This window comes from Stegodyphus dumicola, chromosome 6 (genome assembly GCF_044657685.1).
Source record: "Stegodyphus dumicola isolate Sdum_Otavi_A_Nest chromosome 6, ASM4465768v1".
Lineage (NCBI taxonomy): Eukaryota > Metazoa > Arthropoda > Arachnida > Araneae > Eresidae > Stegodyphus > Stegodyphus dumicola.
This window is the reverse complement of record NC_140773.1, coordinates 219,179,253-219,196,323: the sequence shown is the minus strand read 5'-3', so window position 1 is coordinate 219,196,323 and position 17,071 is coordinate 219,179,253. Positions and strand designations below refer to the sequence as shown.

The window sequence follows — 17,071 nt, the reverse complement described above, 5'->3', positions numbered from 1 at the left end:
AATTAAAATAGGAGCTTGACGCCGGGCCTCTAACCTCGGACCTCTCGAATGCGCTGACCACTACACCACGAAGGCATGCTAAGAAAACCTGAGAAATACTTTGTATACTCCCCTTTTTAAAGGGAAACTGGTGATTAGGGAACCCAATCCTGGTGGTGGAGAAGCATCATCCACCACCCTTTTTTAGTTCGGGGGCCACTGTAGATACATTATAATTTTCTGGAAACAAGGAAATCGAAGCAATGATTAATGCCATCCCCGGGACTCGAACCTCGGACCTCTCGAATACGCGTCGAGTGTACTGAGCGCCGCCTGAGATAACCACTGACCTGACTTTGTTGTAAAAGTCTTACAGTGTTAATAGTCATCCTGGCAGAAGGGAAAATTTCCTCCGTGTAAAAATATACATATAAATATTACATGGGCATACAAGGCCTGTGTATAAGCATAGATATGTTGATTACAATCATTGTCTTGTACAAGTTACATATGATAGATACATAAAATCATGACAGCTATGTGTACATTTAAACATTATATGAATTCATATTTACAATACTTTTACTGAGATAATCAAATTAAACTTTGTAATTCATTTACACATTGACTGGATTTTCAATATCATTTAAACTGCTTTATAATATTATTTTTATCAAGTACATACAAACTGGATAGTAATATGCTTACATTACAATAGTTTTGCTCTTACAGTCCTGTTATTATTCTACGGGGTACGGGGTGAGCGTCGAGTGTACTGACCATTACACAACGAAGGCATGCTAAGAAGGCGGGAAGAAATACCTTATACCAGGGGTTCTCAACCTTTTGACTAACGCGTACCATCTAAACAAAAATTGAAAACCTTTAGTACCACCACTACAAAGTACCACTACAATCACCACTCTTGAACAAAGCTCATATCGCATCAATTTACGAGTGTTAGATAAAAAACTCAATTAGGATGTTGGGTTTTAATTTTTGAATTTAATAGATAAAAATACTTTGTTTCTTTTGCGTACCACCAGAACTCCTGCCTTCATCATTGGACTTCATCATTGGGATAAATGTGAGCTAGAAGACATATCGCTTAAAGCAGGCTGAAGTAAATGTAATGGCTTTCAGCTGAATGCTACTAAAAGGAATTGCTACTAAAATTCAAAGATACTAAAAGGAAGTAGAAGTAGCGACTTTTCATAGTTCATTTTAGAGAGTACACTGAGCGATAACGGTCTTAACTTCCCAGATGAAAATGTTTTCAATGAGTTTAAGTACTGCAGAAATACTTGAATAGACCAGAAACTCGCTCAGAATGTAGGAAAACTATTCTCTAGAATAATACCAAATTCCGTCTTAAAATGCAGTAATTAGGAAGTCTGTCTGTACACCTGCTATTAGCGCCTCGTTAATATTAGGTGTAGGTAAAGACAAGGTAAAAGAGATTTATTGAAAAAACGTTAACTGTCACCGTAAAGGACAGGAAAATATAATTTAGAGATTTTATTAAAGGGTTTTAGAGCATAATTGATTTTATCGATATATTTTGATAGAAACATGACATACGAATATTGAGCTGAAATCTCTAATGCAGATTTTCTATATGCCTATGTGATAAATATGATAATATGTATTACCCTGAATTCAATGAGGTTCGGGGTTCGAGTCCCGCCAAGGGCAGTGCACATTTTCACACCTCCGACATAAAAAAATCCTAATGACACCACAGTCTGATGCGAGGAAGATAACTTCTATAATTAGCTGTAAACCTAAATTTAATTGAACAGATTTTTTGCTCTGTTTGTTGCAAAGCATTTATACCTAAAGTCAGAGCTGATCCTAGTTTGGCGGGGCAAGATGGTGCACAGCACGTGGTCGACCAAATTTAAGGGCGGGGAAATTATTATCAAACACATTTTATTTATGTATAAAAGGGCGACTAATTTTAATTTGCACGTGGACGGATGGTGCTGTAGAATCGGTGCTGCCTACAGCGCAATTTAAGTACCTTAAGTTGCTCTTAAGTACTTAAGTAACACCTGTACTCATAGAATAATTATTGGAAATGCGGCTGAGTAAGTCGTACTACCTTTGAAACTCCAAATTTCTGCTAAAGCTCTTTTAAAAGAAAATAAATTCACTCGCGCATATTTCGGCAGTTACTTTATATAGCGTCAAACTCTAATGAACTATCTTATTATTAAACGGCGACAGTCTTAAAGTAGTATAATTCTCATTTTTATTTATAATTTTTTACCTCTTAATGTTGTAGGGACATTAGGTATTTTTGGAAGCAGCCAAGATAAAAAAGGAGCTACGCCTTTGCCAGGAAACGAACCACGGACCCCTGGAATACGCGTCCAGAGTGCAGACCACCACACCACGAAGGCGTGCCAAGAAGACGGGAGAAATACCTTATATACTCCCTCTTTTAAAGGGTGACTGGGGTTTTAGGGGATCCATTCGCCAAATCCTGGGTGTGGAGAATCATCATCGAACGCGCTTTTAGTTCGGGCGATACTGTAGAGACATTAGGTGTTTTTGAAAGCAGGCAAGATGAAAAATGAGCAACGCCTTGGCCGGGAATCGAACCACGGACCTTTGGAATATGCGCCCAGAGACGAAGAAGGCGGGAGAAATACCTTATAATGTTATTAACATAAGTAGCAGTCACAAAAGGGGCTTACAATCTTAATGCTAAAGTTTTACTTTTGTAATATTATTTAATTACTTTTTTTTTTTTTTTTTTTTTAATAAAAGCTGCTAAATGAGCAGAAAAGGCTGAAAATCTTTCAGACGGAACAGCTGCTCATTCTGTGATTTCCTGTTGCTTTGCAGAGTCATTAGATTATTTTTTGAAGCAGGAGACATGAAAAATGAGCAATGCCTTCTCCGGAACTCGAACCTGGACTTCTCGAATACGCGCCGAGTGTGCTAGCCGTTATACCAAAAAGCAATGCCAGAAGGAGGGAGAAAATACCTTGTGTTACTGTGTTATCTTTAATCTATTATCTCTGTTTCCATTAGACAGGTAATGAATACTTGAGCACATAATCTACTGTGAGTGCAGTAATTTATAATCATTGTAAACTATACAAACGTATAAAATACTTTATGTCTAATAATTTAATGTATTTTAATGCCTATACCTTCCTCAAGGAGACATTCACAAATCCTTTGGGTTCTTGAACCGTCAAGGTAAGAGGTTCCATCTTGAAAGGATCAAGGACCGGAATGTGTCCCGCTGGACTTCCATGAAGAACTGCATTTTTGGCTTCGGACATTTTACCTATGAGTACGGAATGCAGACTGTGCAAAAGTGGATCCTCTTCTTCGAGGCTCTGGGATTCTCCAGCTGAAAGGAAATGAAGCTCGTGTTAAGTAAGTAAAATTAAGGGACAGTTTTATAAATAATAAGAAGCATGTCAAATTCATAATTAGTCGAATTCATTCATTTAGCCCTTTTATAATTATGGTATCACTTCTTTTAGAGGTAACAATTTTCAGCGTAAATTTATTTATAATAAATACTCAAGTAATATATATTCAGTATTGAAAAAGCAATATTTATCTAGATTTTAAAAATAAAAAAAAATATTTATTTATTTTTTGAAAGCGAGATAGGTGCTCCTGGATCTTGACTCCCGTAGGCGATACTCTAGGCTTTCCGTGGCTACAATTGTTCTTCTATTTTCTTTATTGTTGAGTGTGATATTAATTGAAAGAAAGAAAATTTAAGAAAATTATGTAATAGCTATCAGTTATCATTATTTTATATTATATCATTATTTCTACTTCAAATCCTTCTTTTTGTGTAAGTATATAAGGTATTGCTCCAACAGACGATCTATCGAATTTTGTTAGTTAATCAGTTTTCTATTAGATGACGCCACTCTCTTTTCAGGCTCGTTTGTAAAAGCAATGTTTATGCTTAACGTTTCTTTCACATGCAATTTTTCTGTTGAATTTGCGAAGAGTTTTTTAAATGCTGTCTTCGAACCTTTGTTATCAATGTACTCTCAAATAAATTTCACGCTCACATTACAAAGAGTTGAAATAAGAAGCAAGTACGTTTTGAAACAATTAAAATAGCAGTACAAAATCGGGTGTATTTAGTCTAACCTTTTATCTGTTTCATTCACTTAAATGCGCGAAATTCTTGATATAATCTATACCCATAGCATTTAGAGGCTCAGTTTTAGTTACATGAATATCGTGTAATTCATTGAAATATTTAAACATGAAATATTTAAACTAGCTAACATGAAAGAATGAAATATAACTGAAAAATGAAATATAACAGGAAATATTTAAACTAGCTAATATAATTTTAAAAATATTTCACCCCTTTTATTCACACACTAAAAGTTTTTTATACGCAGCATAAAACACAGCAAAAGAAATAAATATTTTTCAAACAAAAAAAATTACTAATATTAAATAATAAAAAATGTGATCATGCAAATCTGAGTAAAATGGGCGGAAGAAAAGAAATGTTTAAAAATAAAGATTTTAGTGGTGTTACCTATCGATTCATAAAGTTACAATACGGTTAAGTAAAGAAGATCCTTTATTGGGAGAATACCTATGCATCGTACCTTTTTACGAATAAGCACTCAGATAACAAAAATAGGTTTTGCTACCTTCTGATGAACATATTTACTTAATTATAAAAAGTCTCATGATATTCATGACGTAATTGTTTTATGTATACCTTCCTATTCCTCATCCCTTGATTTTAAAATTTTGTTTTATACATTCAAAATAAAGTTATGCATTTAACTAAATATTTACATAAAGTTATTAATGTGTGAAGGGCGATTAAAGTTAATCAAAAATATTGTAAAATAATTCTTAAATTTGAAATGTTTCAATTAAAAAATTAATTGTTTTAAATGGACAGGAGAAATGATGGGATGAACAGAAATTTCTGTATTGTCCCAACTTGCGATGTACCGAATTTTGTTAGTTAATTACTTCTATAGTAGATGGCGCCACCTCTTTTTTCAGACTACTTTGTTTGCAATATTATTTTCACATGTAATTTTTCCTTTGAATTTGCGAAGAGCTTTTAAAATACTGTCTTCGAATCTTTGTTATCAATTTACTCTAAAATAAATTTCACGTTTACATTACAAACAGTTGAAATAAGAAGCAAAAGAAATAACTGCTATCTTAAGAGGCAACATGGTTTAATTTATCTCTCTTAAATTTATTACTTCTCTTTTTTCAGCACTCTGCTCGCAACAAATTGTTTGTATATAGGTTTTTGAAACAACTAAATAGAGCAGTACAAAATCGGGTGTATTTTGTTCCCGATTTTGTACTTCTCTATTCATGCATATAGCTAATGAAACATCCTACCTGTTTCATTAGCTATATGCTCGAAATTCTTGATATAATCTATATCCATAACATTTAGGGGCTCACTTTCAGTTATATTAATATGCAGTAATTCATTGAGATACTTAAACCAGCTAATCTAATTTGAAAGAAAAAAATATTCCCTAGCTTTCACTTTGAACGCGCGGTAAAATGACGGAAGAAGAAAATGTGAAAGAACAACAATTTTAGTGGCGCCACTATCGATCCGTAAAGTAACTACATAATTAAGTAAAGTAGATCATCTACTGGGAGAATACCTAATTTCTTTTTTTAATGTGTAGTTATTTAAACTCTTCTCTTCAAGACTTGCAATTTAAACGAAGAAAAAGTATTCGTTGTTGCTAGTTTGCAATGATATCACAATGAAAATTAGCACTTTTATGACATGTCTTTTATAACACTAGCAAGATGTTGCTAATCATTAAAGTAATAATTCACGCTAATCATCAACGTGCTATTCACGTGATGATTAGCGTGAATCAAAGTTCTAATCATCAACGTGGCACGTTAATGATTAGGAACATGTTGCAAAGCACGCGATACGGCAAAGAAAGTGTCGCACCTGTCTGTGGGCAAGGAAGTCTTGGGAACCTTAATGACATAACTGGAATTTTGCTAGCTCCAGCCGATGATAATTGCGATTGTTCTGCAGGATGGAATCCAGGGTATAGTAAATCTTTCCCCCTATCAACAGTCTCCCCAATGATAATTTTGCGTCATAATTCATTTCCGAGGTCGGCGTTATGCAACTACTCCTTGCTGATCATAAAAGCAATATCAGATCCCACACTGAAGTGACTCGAATAAATGTTTTATTATTCTCTCATATATTCTTAGAAGTTTAATTCTCGAAGTCACTGGTTCTTGATACAAGCTACCAGAGCCTCAAATTAAATAAGAATTTTATACGTGCTATGACTTAGGCTCAGTTTAGGTATTTACATATTAAAGCAACCATCTTAGTAGAAGCCGCCAAATTTTCAGGATGGGGCAAACTTTGGCAACCATGCGCATAACCAATCTTCCGAAGGGGGGAAAAAATCCCTAACTTTTCACTTTGAACGTGAGGTAAAAGGGCGGAAGAAAAAGATGTGTAAACACAGCAATTTTAGTAGCGCCACCTAACGAGGTTCTTAGAAATCGTTTCAATCAAGCAACGCCGCCAATTTCGTATGCATTGTTTTTAATTTTATTCCAAGTACAAACGGTTTTTTATAAACAAATCGTGATATTTTTTGCCTTAGTTTTAAAATATAAGTTTGTAGAATTTGCCAACAATGTAAGAAACTGTGGTAAAATATCTGCAGGTAGAAAAAACTTTGCTGAACATTAGGTGACGTTTTTAAGCGAAAACTGATCTCTGTGTACTTCTTGAGACGAGTAACACACAAACACATACAAAATTTACAGAAACATTTGAAGAAGAATGCAAGTGTTTTATTTTTAATGTATCACTTAATCCTTATTTAATAATTCAAATTTGTATTTTAAATTGCTGAAATGAGTTTTCTTTTCATATGTCGATAATGTTTACCGACTTACCATAAACCTCAATAATTTGGAAATCTTTCTTAAAAAAGGCGCGAAAACATCAATTTGCACCCGATTAGTAGCTTTTACCTTTTCATCTGTAAAAAATCGCCAAATTGCGCCAGGGTGGTTCCGTTAATACGTAAGTACTGCAATAAATTCTTTTGAGAACCTTATGTTGCTTCCCATTATTCAAAACAGCCAACCACTGCAGAACATTAATCTTACCATGTAAAGGAAAACCTGTAATCTATTACGTGGAGATGGAAATTTCCTTTCTGACAGCTGATTAGACGGAAAGCTGAAAAATCAGCAATTTTTTCCCGAAAGGAGGAGGGGGGAGTGACGCTTTTTTTTCCACTGCTAAATTTAGTAGAAAAGCTTTTTTTAAATAATTGATTGTCCTTCTTTTAGTTTGATTTATTTGATTATCCCATAGCAGACGCGAGTTAACTGCCTAAGGGAAGCAATGCTTCTGTGGAAGACTTTCTAAGGGTAACTGTCTTGTATCCACGTTACACATGGGAAAAACTCTAGAGACGCCGATATAATCATCATGTTTGCCCGGAATGCCCCAGGATGAACTACCGTTTTCAGCGACGTTATTGCTCGACTACTGGTGAGCCTAGTTTATTGTTTTAAACAAGTAGATATGTGATAAAACTTTTAGAGAGATTTCAATGTATTTCATGAACTGCTAAGTGGTGGCAAATGTTTTACAAAATAATATGTTCTAATATTCCTAATAATTTAAGCTAATTCCGAGAAATGAAAATATTAATCTTACATAAGACACTTTTTATTACTTTAATTTCATCCCAAAATTGAACAAAATTCAAATACGAAGATATGCAAAACAGGAAAATAAGAAAAATAAATGGCAGGGGATTTGATGGCAGCAGTTCACGAATGTGATTAGATTAATAATCCTGTAATTTGACGAAAACAAGATTAGCATTTCCTTGTTTCTAAATTTACAGCACATAATTTCTACATTTCTGCTACAAACGAGCCATTAGAAAGAAAAGTAAGTTGAACAGTAAAAATCATTAGAACTGTTATCTTAGTTTTTATTTACAAGCCTGTAACCGCAACGAGATTTCTAAAAAAGAATCTTGATTGACCGCTGTTACAGTTAGATCATGTAACAAGAAAGACTACGTACATCTCATGTTAAAGTTAGACAACAACAATAGCTCCACTAAGCGTTTAAAAAAGAAGAAATGAAAAAAGGGGGGCGGAGAAAAAACAACAACGTTGAAAAATCCTCTTCGTCATTAGACGGGGAAAATGAGGGCACTTGTCGAGGTTCATTGAATCCGAAAGCGTTGTATTATTTTCACTTATATTTTCGACTCACTTGAACGACTCGTGGCACGTAACGGTACTCCTTATACGTGTGGTTTGCAGTCATCGAATATGAAAAGTTTTTGTATTTTATTATACGTTTTGCCATTTGGCTTGGGCCTCCGCGCATTCTTTGAGGAATAAAAAATTTCGTCACTCTAGAAGTTATTTATCAATGAATGGAATGCAAATCATGTTAATTTTATAACTGAATTTAGAAACGTTTTGCACACGTAGAATAATACCAATCATGCAAACAGATTTTATATCTTGAAGCATTTTACCTTTATATTCGTATTTAATATCCGATGTTTTAAAATCATATCTTTTTTCTAACATATGAAATAATTTTACATGCATTATGTATTATTATTAAGTTTCATCTTTATTTGGACATTTACTATTATTAGCCCAAAAGGGCGTTAGCCAGAAAGGGCTATTACTCTCGGAACGGGATTGCGTCGTTCACTGTAAACACCCTGTACTATTTTTAAGAAAATTAAATAATGAAGAATCTGCATGTATGCATGTTTATTGCATTGTGAAATAATGACTGTACCTAGGGCCATGAAATGTTTTATAACGTAGGTGCCCCAGGGAGCCCTAATTTTGAATTTCCAATTTTATATTTCATATTTTATGAAATTTCAATAAATTTTCCGTTAACAAACTCAGCGATTTGAAAGCTAGCAGTAGCAACACTTTTCGAAATGAAACATTTTTATCTCCAGTGCACGAGATTGTCTATTGAAATTCTAAATATGTGCTGTTTTTAGATGTTTTGAGATTTTGCTGTTGAAGTGAGTGTTATAGGACTTCCGTATGAATAATATAATATTTAATAAATAAGGTTAACACAAAAAACGTTAATACTAAGAAGACAAAAAAAAAAAGTTTTGCTAGCCATTTTACTAAGAAAACTAAACATTGATATGATGAACTGAAAAAAAAAAAAAAAAAAAAAAAAAAAAATCTGAAAGCTTTCAGTTTTTATATTACGCCCAATAGAGCGTTTTTTTAACGTTTTGTGTGTTACCTTTATTTATTAAATATCATGTTCTTCGTTGCACTTAAACCACATAACATTCAATTCAACAACAATATCTCAAACTATTGAAAAACAGCATAGCGAGAATTTCCGAATTTCCGATACACAGTATCGTGTGCTGGGGATTTTTTTTCGTACAGTGTTGGCATTGCTTGTTTTGAAATCGTTGAGTTTGTTAACCAAAAATTCGTTAAAGTTTTACAAAATTTGAAATAGAGAATAAAACGAATTCGAAATTCAAAGTTTGGGCTTCCAAGTGCGCATGCTCTGTTGGAACAATACTTTTTTGAAAATTTGATACCGTTGTTTTTTCAGAATGCGAGAAACATTCATGCATTTATGCGTATTCTTCATTATTTAGGTACTTTAAATATAATACATTGCGATAATATTAATTGGCAACAGTTTGAAAAGTGAATCAACGCAGAAAGTGAAACGACGTAAAATGCTGTTTAGTGACTAATAGCCCTCTTGGTCCAACGCCCCTTTGTGTTAAAAAAAAAAAAAGAAAAGTGTGTGCCAACAATGTAAACAAATATCCAATCAGACTTTAGAGATTTTTAGTAATAATAAATATTCACTGATACATGAGTATGGTGCAAAATACTATAAATTCTATAGACTCAATTTTAAGGAAATACCTTGACAAGTTAGCATGAAATCGCGCTTATTAAACAGACAGAGTTTTAGGTTACGCTTACGGATATTCAAGCACTATTGACAGAAGCTCTCAGTAAACTGAATTTTGTCACTTTTTTTTACCTGACTAACGATAAAAATAAATTAATGACAAGACTAAAACTGTACTACTACTAAAACTGATGACATATAACAAGTAGATAATTAATGTTTATCTAACTAACCGTAAAAATAAACCAATGACAAATCTAAACCGAATAGTACTAAACCGATAACAGATTACTAGTGTTATAATTGGACGATGACAAATAACTAGTTTTTGTGTAACTAACCGTAATAATAACGCAATGACAAGTCTAAAGTATTAAATCGATAACATATAACAAGTAGATAATTAGTTTTCACCTAACTAACCGTAAAAATAAACCTATGGCAAATCTAAACCGAATTGTACTATACCGATTACAGATAACTAGTGCTGTAATTGTACAATAACAGATAACTAGTAGGTAAGCCGTATTATAGATAACTAGTACTAAACCGATGACAAGACATATTTAATGATTGAAGTGCAACTAGTAAAATGATTTAGTTTACATTCTCATTTATATGTCTTTATTTTCAGGGATTAAATGAACGTCCACGGATAATTTTCACTTTCAGTATTATCTCCATGCCACTCAACCGGTAAAGTGGTTAGCGTCGCTGACTGCCGTGCGGTAGGATCCGGGTTCGAATCCCGGAGAAGGCATAGCTGTTTGTAAATGTATAGTGTCCATGCGCACGGGGGTACTCTAAATATGCGGTGAGCCAAAAGTGCTCTCGAGAGGTTGGTGCTAGGGGAAAGGGTGAGAAACCCTCGGTACCATATCCCCCGGGGTGCTCTTCAACGAAATTGGGGACGGAACTGAAATAAATCTCATTGCCTAAATGGTCTTGGTATCCATTTATGATCCATTGTATGTTTATGAATCCGTTGTATGGCCTATGGCCTTGATATCCGTTGTATGAAACGGCCTTGACATCCGTTTCTTGTTCCATTTTTTCCAGGAAATTAACTCCAGATTTTGACCTGTCACTGTTTGCTTTGTCTTGATGCAATTCTACTGATTGATCGCATTGTGTGTAAAAAGAAGTTATTTCACACTGGAAAATTGGGTATAAAATATGTTTTCAATAATATATGGCGTTGATTTTAATATTTGTGTCCACTCTCTTTATTTTTAATTTGCCATTATATAAAAAACCAGCAGCAATCATATATCCCTTAGAAAAACATTTTTTGGATTCTTTGAACCATATTTTAAATTTTTTTCTCATCTCTGATGATAATGAATAGGCCTCTTTATATTGCAATCATTTAAGTACACCCAAGATTCGTCTATTGTGACAACATTTTTTCATTTTTATCTGGATAAATGTTTCTCATAAAGAATTCTGCAGCGCGTTCTGTGACATGTCGTGGAGAAAGACGATGCACATTACGTTTTTTCTCCTTTATAAAATTCAAGTCAGCATTAATCACTTTGATTATAGTTGACAATGAACATTTTAATAATTTTGCAACCGTCTTTTCACTTAGCGAATTTTCTTTTAACATCAAAGATCTTACTTTTGCAGCATTCGAAACATTACTTTTTTCCCTTTTCTTTCCTTCCTTACGCATCTGGAGCAATTTTTCAACTTTAAGCTAAAATTTGACGTTTTTTACTTCCTTGTACGAAGCAAAGAAAGTGTTGTAATAATGAAAAATCCCAGGTATCATATATCAACGAAAATATCCATTTTGACCGCTATCGAATGCAGTTTAACGATGTTTTTGAGTGACATTTGTATGTATGGACAAAATAAAGGACCCTTTTCTCCCAAAAAAAAAAAAGTTATAGAGCTGGTTTAAAATGCATTCAGAAGAGAGTTTTTCGTGGCTTCTTTACGTACGTACGTACGTGCGTATGTATGTATATATCTCGCATAACTCAAAAACGAGTAGCCTCATAACGTTTGAAATTTTGTATATAGGACTTCTGTAACTTGTAGTTCTGCACCTCCGTTTTTGGTGGTAATCGGTCGCCTTAAAAGTAAATAAATATATATATATACATATACCCACTGTGATACTCAGCTCCGTGAACTCAGTTTTTTTTATTTTTATATGTTGGTAAATTGTGCATTTTTAGAAGCATTTAGCATTATTAGAAGGTACTTTTTGATGCCTTCGAATTGGGTTCTTAATTCATCTATCGTAAAAGATGTCGAATATAACGACATTTCTAATGATTCTAAATGAAAAGGAAGAGAGGAAGAAATGTAGTAGAGCAAATAAAAGTGTTAACTATTTGCAAGATAAAGCCTATTATATTTTTCTCGATTTTAGTTCTGTAAAATAATTTTTCTTTCCTTTTACTAGTAAAAACCACATAAAAGAGCTCGGAAGCAGAAATTTTCGGTCGACTGAAAGTTTTAGATACCTAAGAGTCACCTAGCGTTTTAAACCTAAACTTCTAAGCCTGACATTTAAACCACCTAACACTGACTCCGACTCCCTTATATATATGTGTGTAAACATGTACGCATGGGTTACAGCTTATTTTTTACTTTAAAAGAAGTAATATATGCTACAGAAAATAATTGATGGCATAGCAAATTATTTATATTAATTAGCATTTATTATGAAATAGAAAAACTGGCATTAGTTATTTCTAAGAAACAGTATAGCTTCGGCAAGATCTTCTTTGTTGGAGGGCCATAGATCCGATTTGATAAACTTCAGAGCCGAGAAGAGTCTTTCTACACTAAACCTGAATAGGAGGAAGAGCTATTACTGTTAGGGCTACTTCTTTTACCTTTTCAGGATAGATTTTTATAAGTTCTAAAAGAGGTGTCTCGCAAGCGCAATCATATTTGTCTATTTCTTCAAAGGCCGTGTAGAAAACTTGTTTGTATTTTTTCATTTTTAAATCTAAAGGCTCTTGGTTCTTTATATTCATTCGCTTTGCCTTAGCCTTTTCAATATTATTCAAAAATATTTCTTAAAATCTAATTCAGCACGAGAAGAGGAAGATAGAGACTCAATTGCAGTGTCTGCAATTTGACTGTCCCGATTCGAATTCTCCAATTGTTCTGAGAATAATTTCATTCTTGATGAAAGTTCATAGATGACTTTCTTTGCCTTTTTAATTTATTCGTTATCCAAGAAAATTCGGTGTTTCGGATCTCCGTATATTGAACGCAGCAAGATCTCATTGTCTAGCAAACTAGTTTCTCTTTTCTTTATTGAAGAAATGATTCCTTCTGCAATAAACCCTCCATTTCAGAAAGAACAAACATCCCATTCTCGCCTCCTGTCAATTCTTCAGATTTTTTCGTGGCTTATACGGTATAGAAAGAAGAGTTTCCAATTCTCAAGATCATTTCACAGTCTTTCTGTTAGTAAAACATCACGATTATCTACTTCTTCTAAAAAAGTTCTTAATATCCTACCAGAATAAGTTTTTAGTATCGTGTTGGATGTAAATGCGGTAGAGAGAGTATTTAAAAGAAGGTTTCGCTTCCTTTTTTTATTCCAGTAGAACAGCTTAGGAGTCCTTAGTGGAGCACGTTTGCCGTCCGGCTACTTCGTTGTTTAAAAGTAACTACGCTCGGCCGTAATGAACGCGCCTGCTGATATTCACCGGTTAATTTAATTCAGGGCCAACTACGTTAGATAATTTTGCAAAACCATTACTTGTAACTATTGTATATAGTCTTCCCGTTCATGAGAAAAAAATTGTAATTTTATGTATTATAGCTTGTCTCCAGGACTCACTTAGGCATGTCTGTCCCTCCATCGCTACATGAAGCAACCAACTGAAGATATCCGGTATGCATATAAGCATTCTGTACCGCGCCACGCGCATAGGGAAAATTCCGTATTTGTGATTGGACATAATTTCAAGATGATATCATTTTCTTTTGTCGTAATAGCGTTTAGGCGGGATTCTTACAGTTCTGCTTCCGTTGAATGATGCACTTCAGTGACAGGGAAGAATGAAAAATTATCTTTTTTTTTTTTTTTTTTTTCCCTGTGAAACGGAACAATTTAGCTGCACATTTCTGCAGATGGCTTCCTGTTTCATGGAATAATAAAATTATAAATCTTTAAAAAATGCTGTTAATATCAAAAGCCATCTTAAGCGCGTAGATTATATAAATAGCGGAGTTCATAAATTTAGTCCAAAAAACAAAACACGACGATCTCTATCCAACTGTAAAGGCATTGTGTGCTAGTAAGTATATTATTATTGAAGTCTGCCTCATTCACATTACAGAAAATATTTCCTTTGCAAACGCTATGCTATTTCCATGTTAATGTCCATGTCATTCTAATATTCTGTTACCTTAAATGGAAGAAAAAGACGCATTCAGTATTGTCACTGAATTTAATACACTTGTATAAGAAAGTAAATTTTGTTCTCTGAGAAATAACATTTTTATACAAAGGTACAAATGATGTTACGCATTAAAAAATGGGCAATATTCGTAAAGCAATATTATTCAATTTAAAGTACGTATACCTATTCTTTTGTTCCAAATCTAAATTTGTCTAACTTCAAAAATATATTTCTCTGCTTCAGTCTGATTATAAATATTATGAATTTATTGTGTATTATGTCAGCTCCCGACATCGTTTTTGCTATTTCCTAAAACTGACTTGTCTCATGCTTTTGGAGATTGCATCTGCAGAGAATGGATATATAATGAACAAGAAATAATGAATTAATAATCACAACACCTTTAATATGAAAGGATTTAGCTTAAGAATGCCTTTTTAAAAAATCTCTGCACTTAATACAAATTTACGGAGTTCGCACAAGAAGAAAGAATACTTTTTCTGACTAAAAAAGAATCATTACATTTTTAACATTAAATTCACCACCCTTATCTCATAGTAACAAAAAATTAACGCACGTAATAATACTTTCAGAACTGCTATCAAAATATAAATAAACGGTATGGATGTGTAACCTCGATTCCAAGAAAAGTCGAGGCGTTCCTAAGCGAAGAGGAAATGGTGCCATTGAAAGCCATATCCAATCACGAGGAGGGAATTTTCCCTATGTGCGTGGCGCGGTACAGAATGCTTATATGCAGCCGGTATACAGCTTGCACTTTTGTAAGCTAGACACGGCGACAAAACCAAACAAAACTTCAAGAGGGAGAGCTTAGGAGTCCTTAGTGGCGCTTGTTCGCCTTCTGGCTACTTCGTTCTTGAATCTATTACGCTCGGCTGTATTGTATGTGCCTGATGATAATCGCCAGCTAGGTTAAATTAAGTCCCAATTACGTTAGGTATTTGAGTATAGCTTCGGCTAAGTTCAGTTTATTTAGCATTAGATTAGTTTCTTATTTTGTTATCTTGAGTTAAAGCCCAAGTGCAGGCTTTTCTGTAAGCCCGAGAAAGGGGCTATTTGTGTTCTTAGTTTGAAATAGTAATGCGTGAGTTTAACCCTTCTCTGGACTTTTCATTCACACACTTGGACTCAGCGATAAGTCGCTATAGAGTTCAACAAGGTTTTACTAAGTTAAGCAAAAACAAAGTGATTAGAAACATTACAAACCATTGAAAGGTCTGCTTTATAAAATCGAAATATTGTAAGAAAACTTTTAATTCATTTTAAATGCAAAGGTGTTTTGAATCTAGTTAATTCAGCTCAGTAACATTTGCATTATATACGAAGCAATATTTGCTTTATATATGCCTAGTAGAGACATTAGGATTTTCGGAGCGGGAAACAAGAAAATTCAGGAGTGCGGTCCAAGGTTTAGAACTATAGATCTTCCTGGACTTGTTTATTGTGACACTACGAGAATACGTACCAGAGAATGCGATAATTCCATACATTCTTCCCCATTTAAAAATTGTCTGGAAAGATGAACGAGAACTAGTCGATCTAGTTTCAGGTGGTGACTAATTATCATCTTCCACACTTTCGTACGGGCGCCATATTTCACTATTTTCGAAGTAAGAAACGGGAATTCATCAGAACCTGTGATTTCACCAGATTCTGGCTGGATATGCTAGCAGTTACACAACGAAAGCGTGCACAAGAGGATGAGATAATTCTTTACAACCCCATTATTCACCAGAATCCTTTTCTATATCGTAAAAAGCAAACAAATTACACCGTAAGATTGGTACTTTACCATTGACTTGTATTTTACTTCGAGTGTAAGACTGGTGTTTTATCAATGCAGGACTGGTACTTTGTATCAGCGCAAGATTGGTACTTTGCCATTAATTATGGCAAAGTACTCGAGGGCTACTGTCTATAGTGCAAGATTATCTTTCTGATTACCTTTCTTACTTTTCTTTCTTTCTGAAGGTAAAAGTATTTTAGCAGCAAAAACTTTTCTGTACGGGGAAAAAAATGAAACGCAAAAAAGGGAGAGAGTAACTGGGGGTGATTGAGGAAACTGGGCCTCCCAAAGGAAGAGAAACTGGTTACAAATTTAGGTCATTAAATACTTTGTGAGAAAAAAAGAACATATAATATATCCTGTACGGAGAAGCGTAAAAGCATCTATCGATGTATATAAATAGGTATACGGTAACGGCCTGCAGACATAGCAGATTTAGGTTTTTGAAATCATATTTTAGTAATTTCTAACCTCCATTTTTATGACAATTATCATTTTGTTACATTGTTTCATTTCATGTAATAATAAATGTATTAATAATTTGTGTAATAATTCATTACATTTCATTTAATAAGTCGTTACATTATTTCCTTTCATGTAAGAACATTTGTATAATAACAGGGATATATCTTCTGTTTTTTTTTTAAATACTATTTCCTGATAAATCTCTCTGTTTTACCTGACACGAAATAAACTGTTTGTGTCATGCACAAGGAGAATCATTTCCGTCATGGACGATTAACACTAACAGTTTCATAGCTTTTGCTTTTTTAAGCCCCATTCAGAGTCTGCATTCTCAGTGTTCAGTAAAAGTATAATACAACTCAGGCTTCAGTCTTTTATTTAGATATGCATGAGCAAACTGCATTAATTTTATTACTAATACTAGGCCTTTTTAAGTGCCGCTAGTACGCTAACGTGGTTAGTGACTCCGTCTGCCATACTGAAAGG

At 33.9% G+C, this 17,071-nt stretch overlaps 1 protein-coding gene across 1 annotated transcript in view; it reads right to left on the bottom strand.

Annotated features, from left to right (window-relative positions):
* Nucleotides 1-17,071, bottom strand: part of LOC118185845 (uncharacterized) — a 39,474-nt gene that overhangs the window by 15,249 nt on the left and 7,154 nt on the right. The window contains exon 2 of the mRNA XM_035355762.2: nt 3,144-3,349. Coding sequence (XP_035211653.1) covers nt 3,144-3,349 — 206 coding nt within the window. The remainder of the gene's footprint in view (nt 1-3,143; nt 3,350-17,071) is intronic.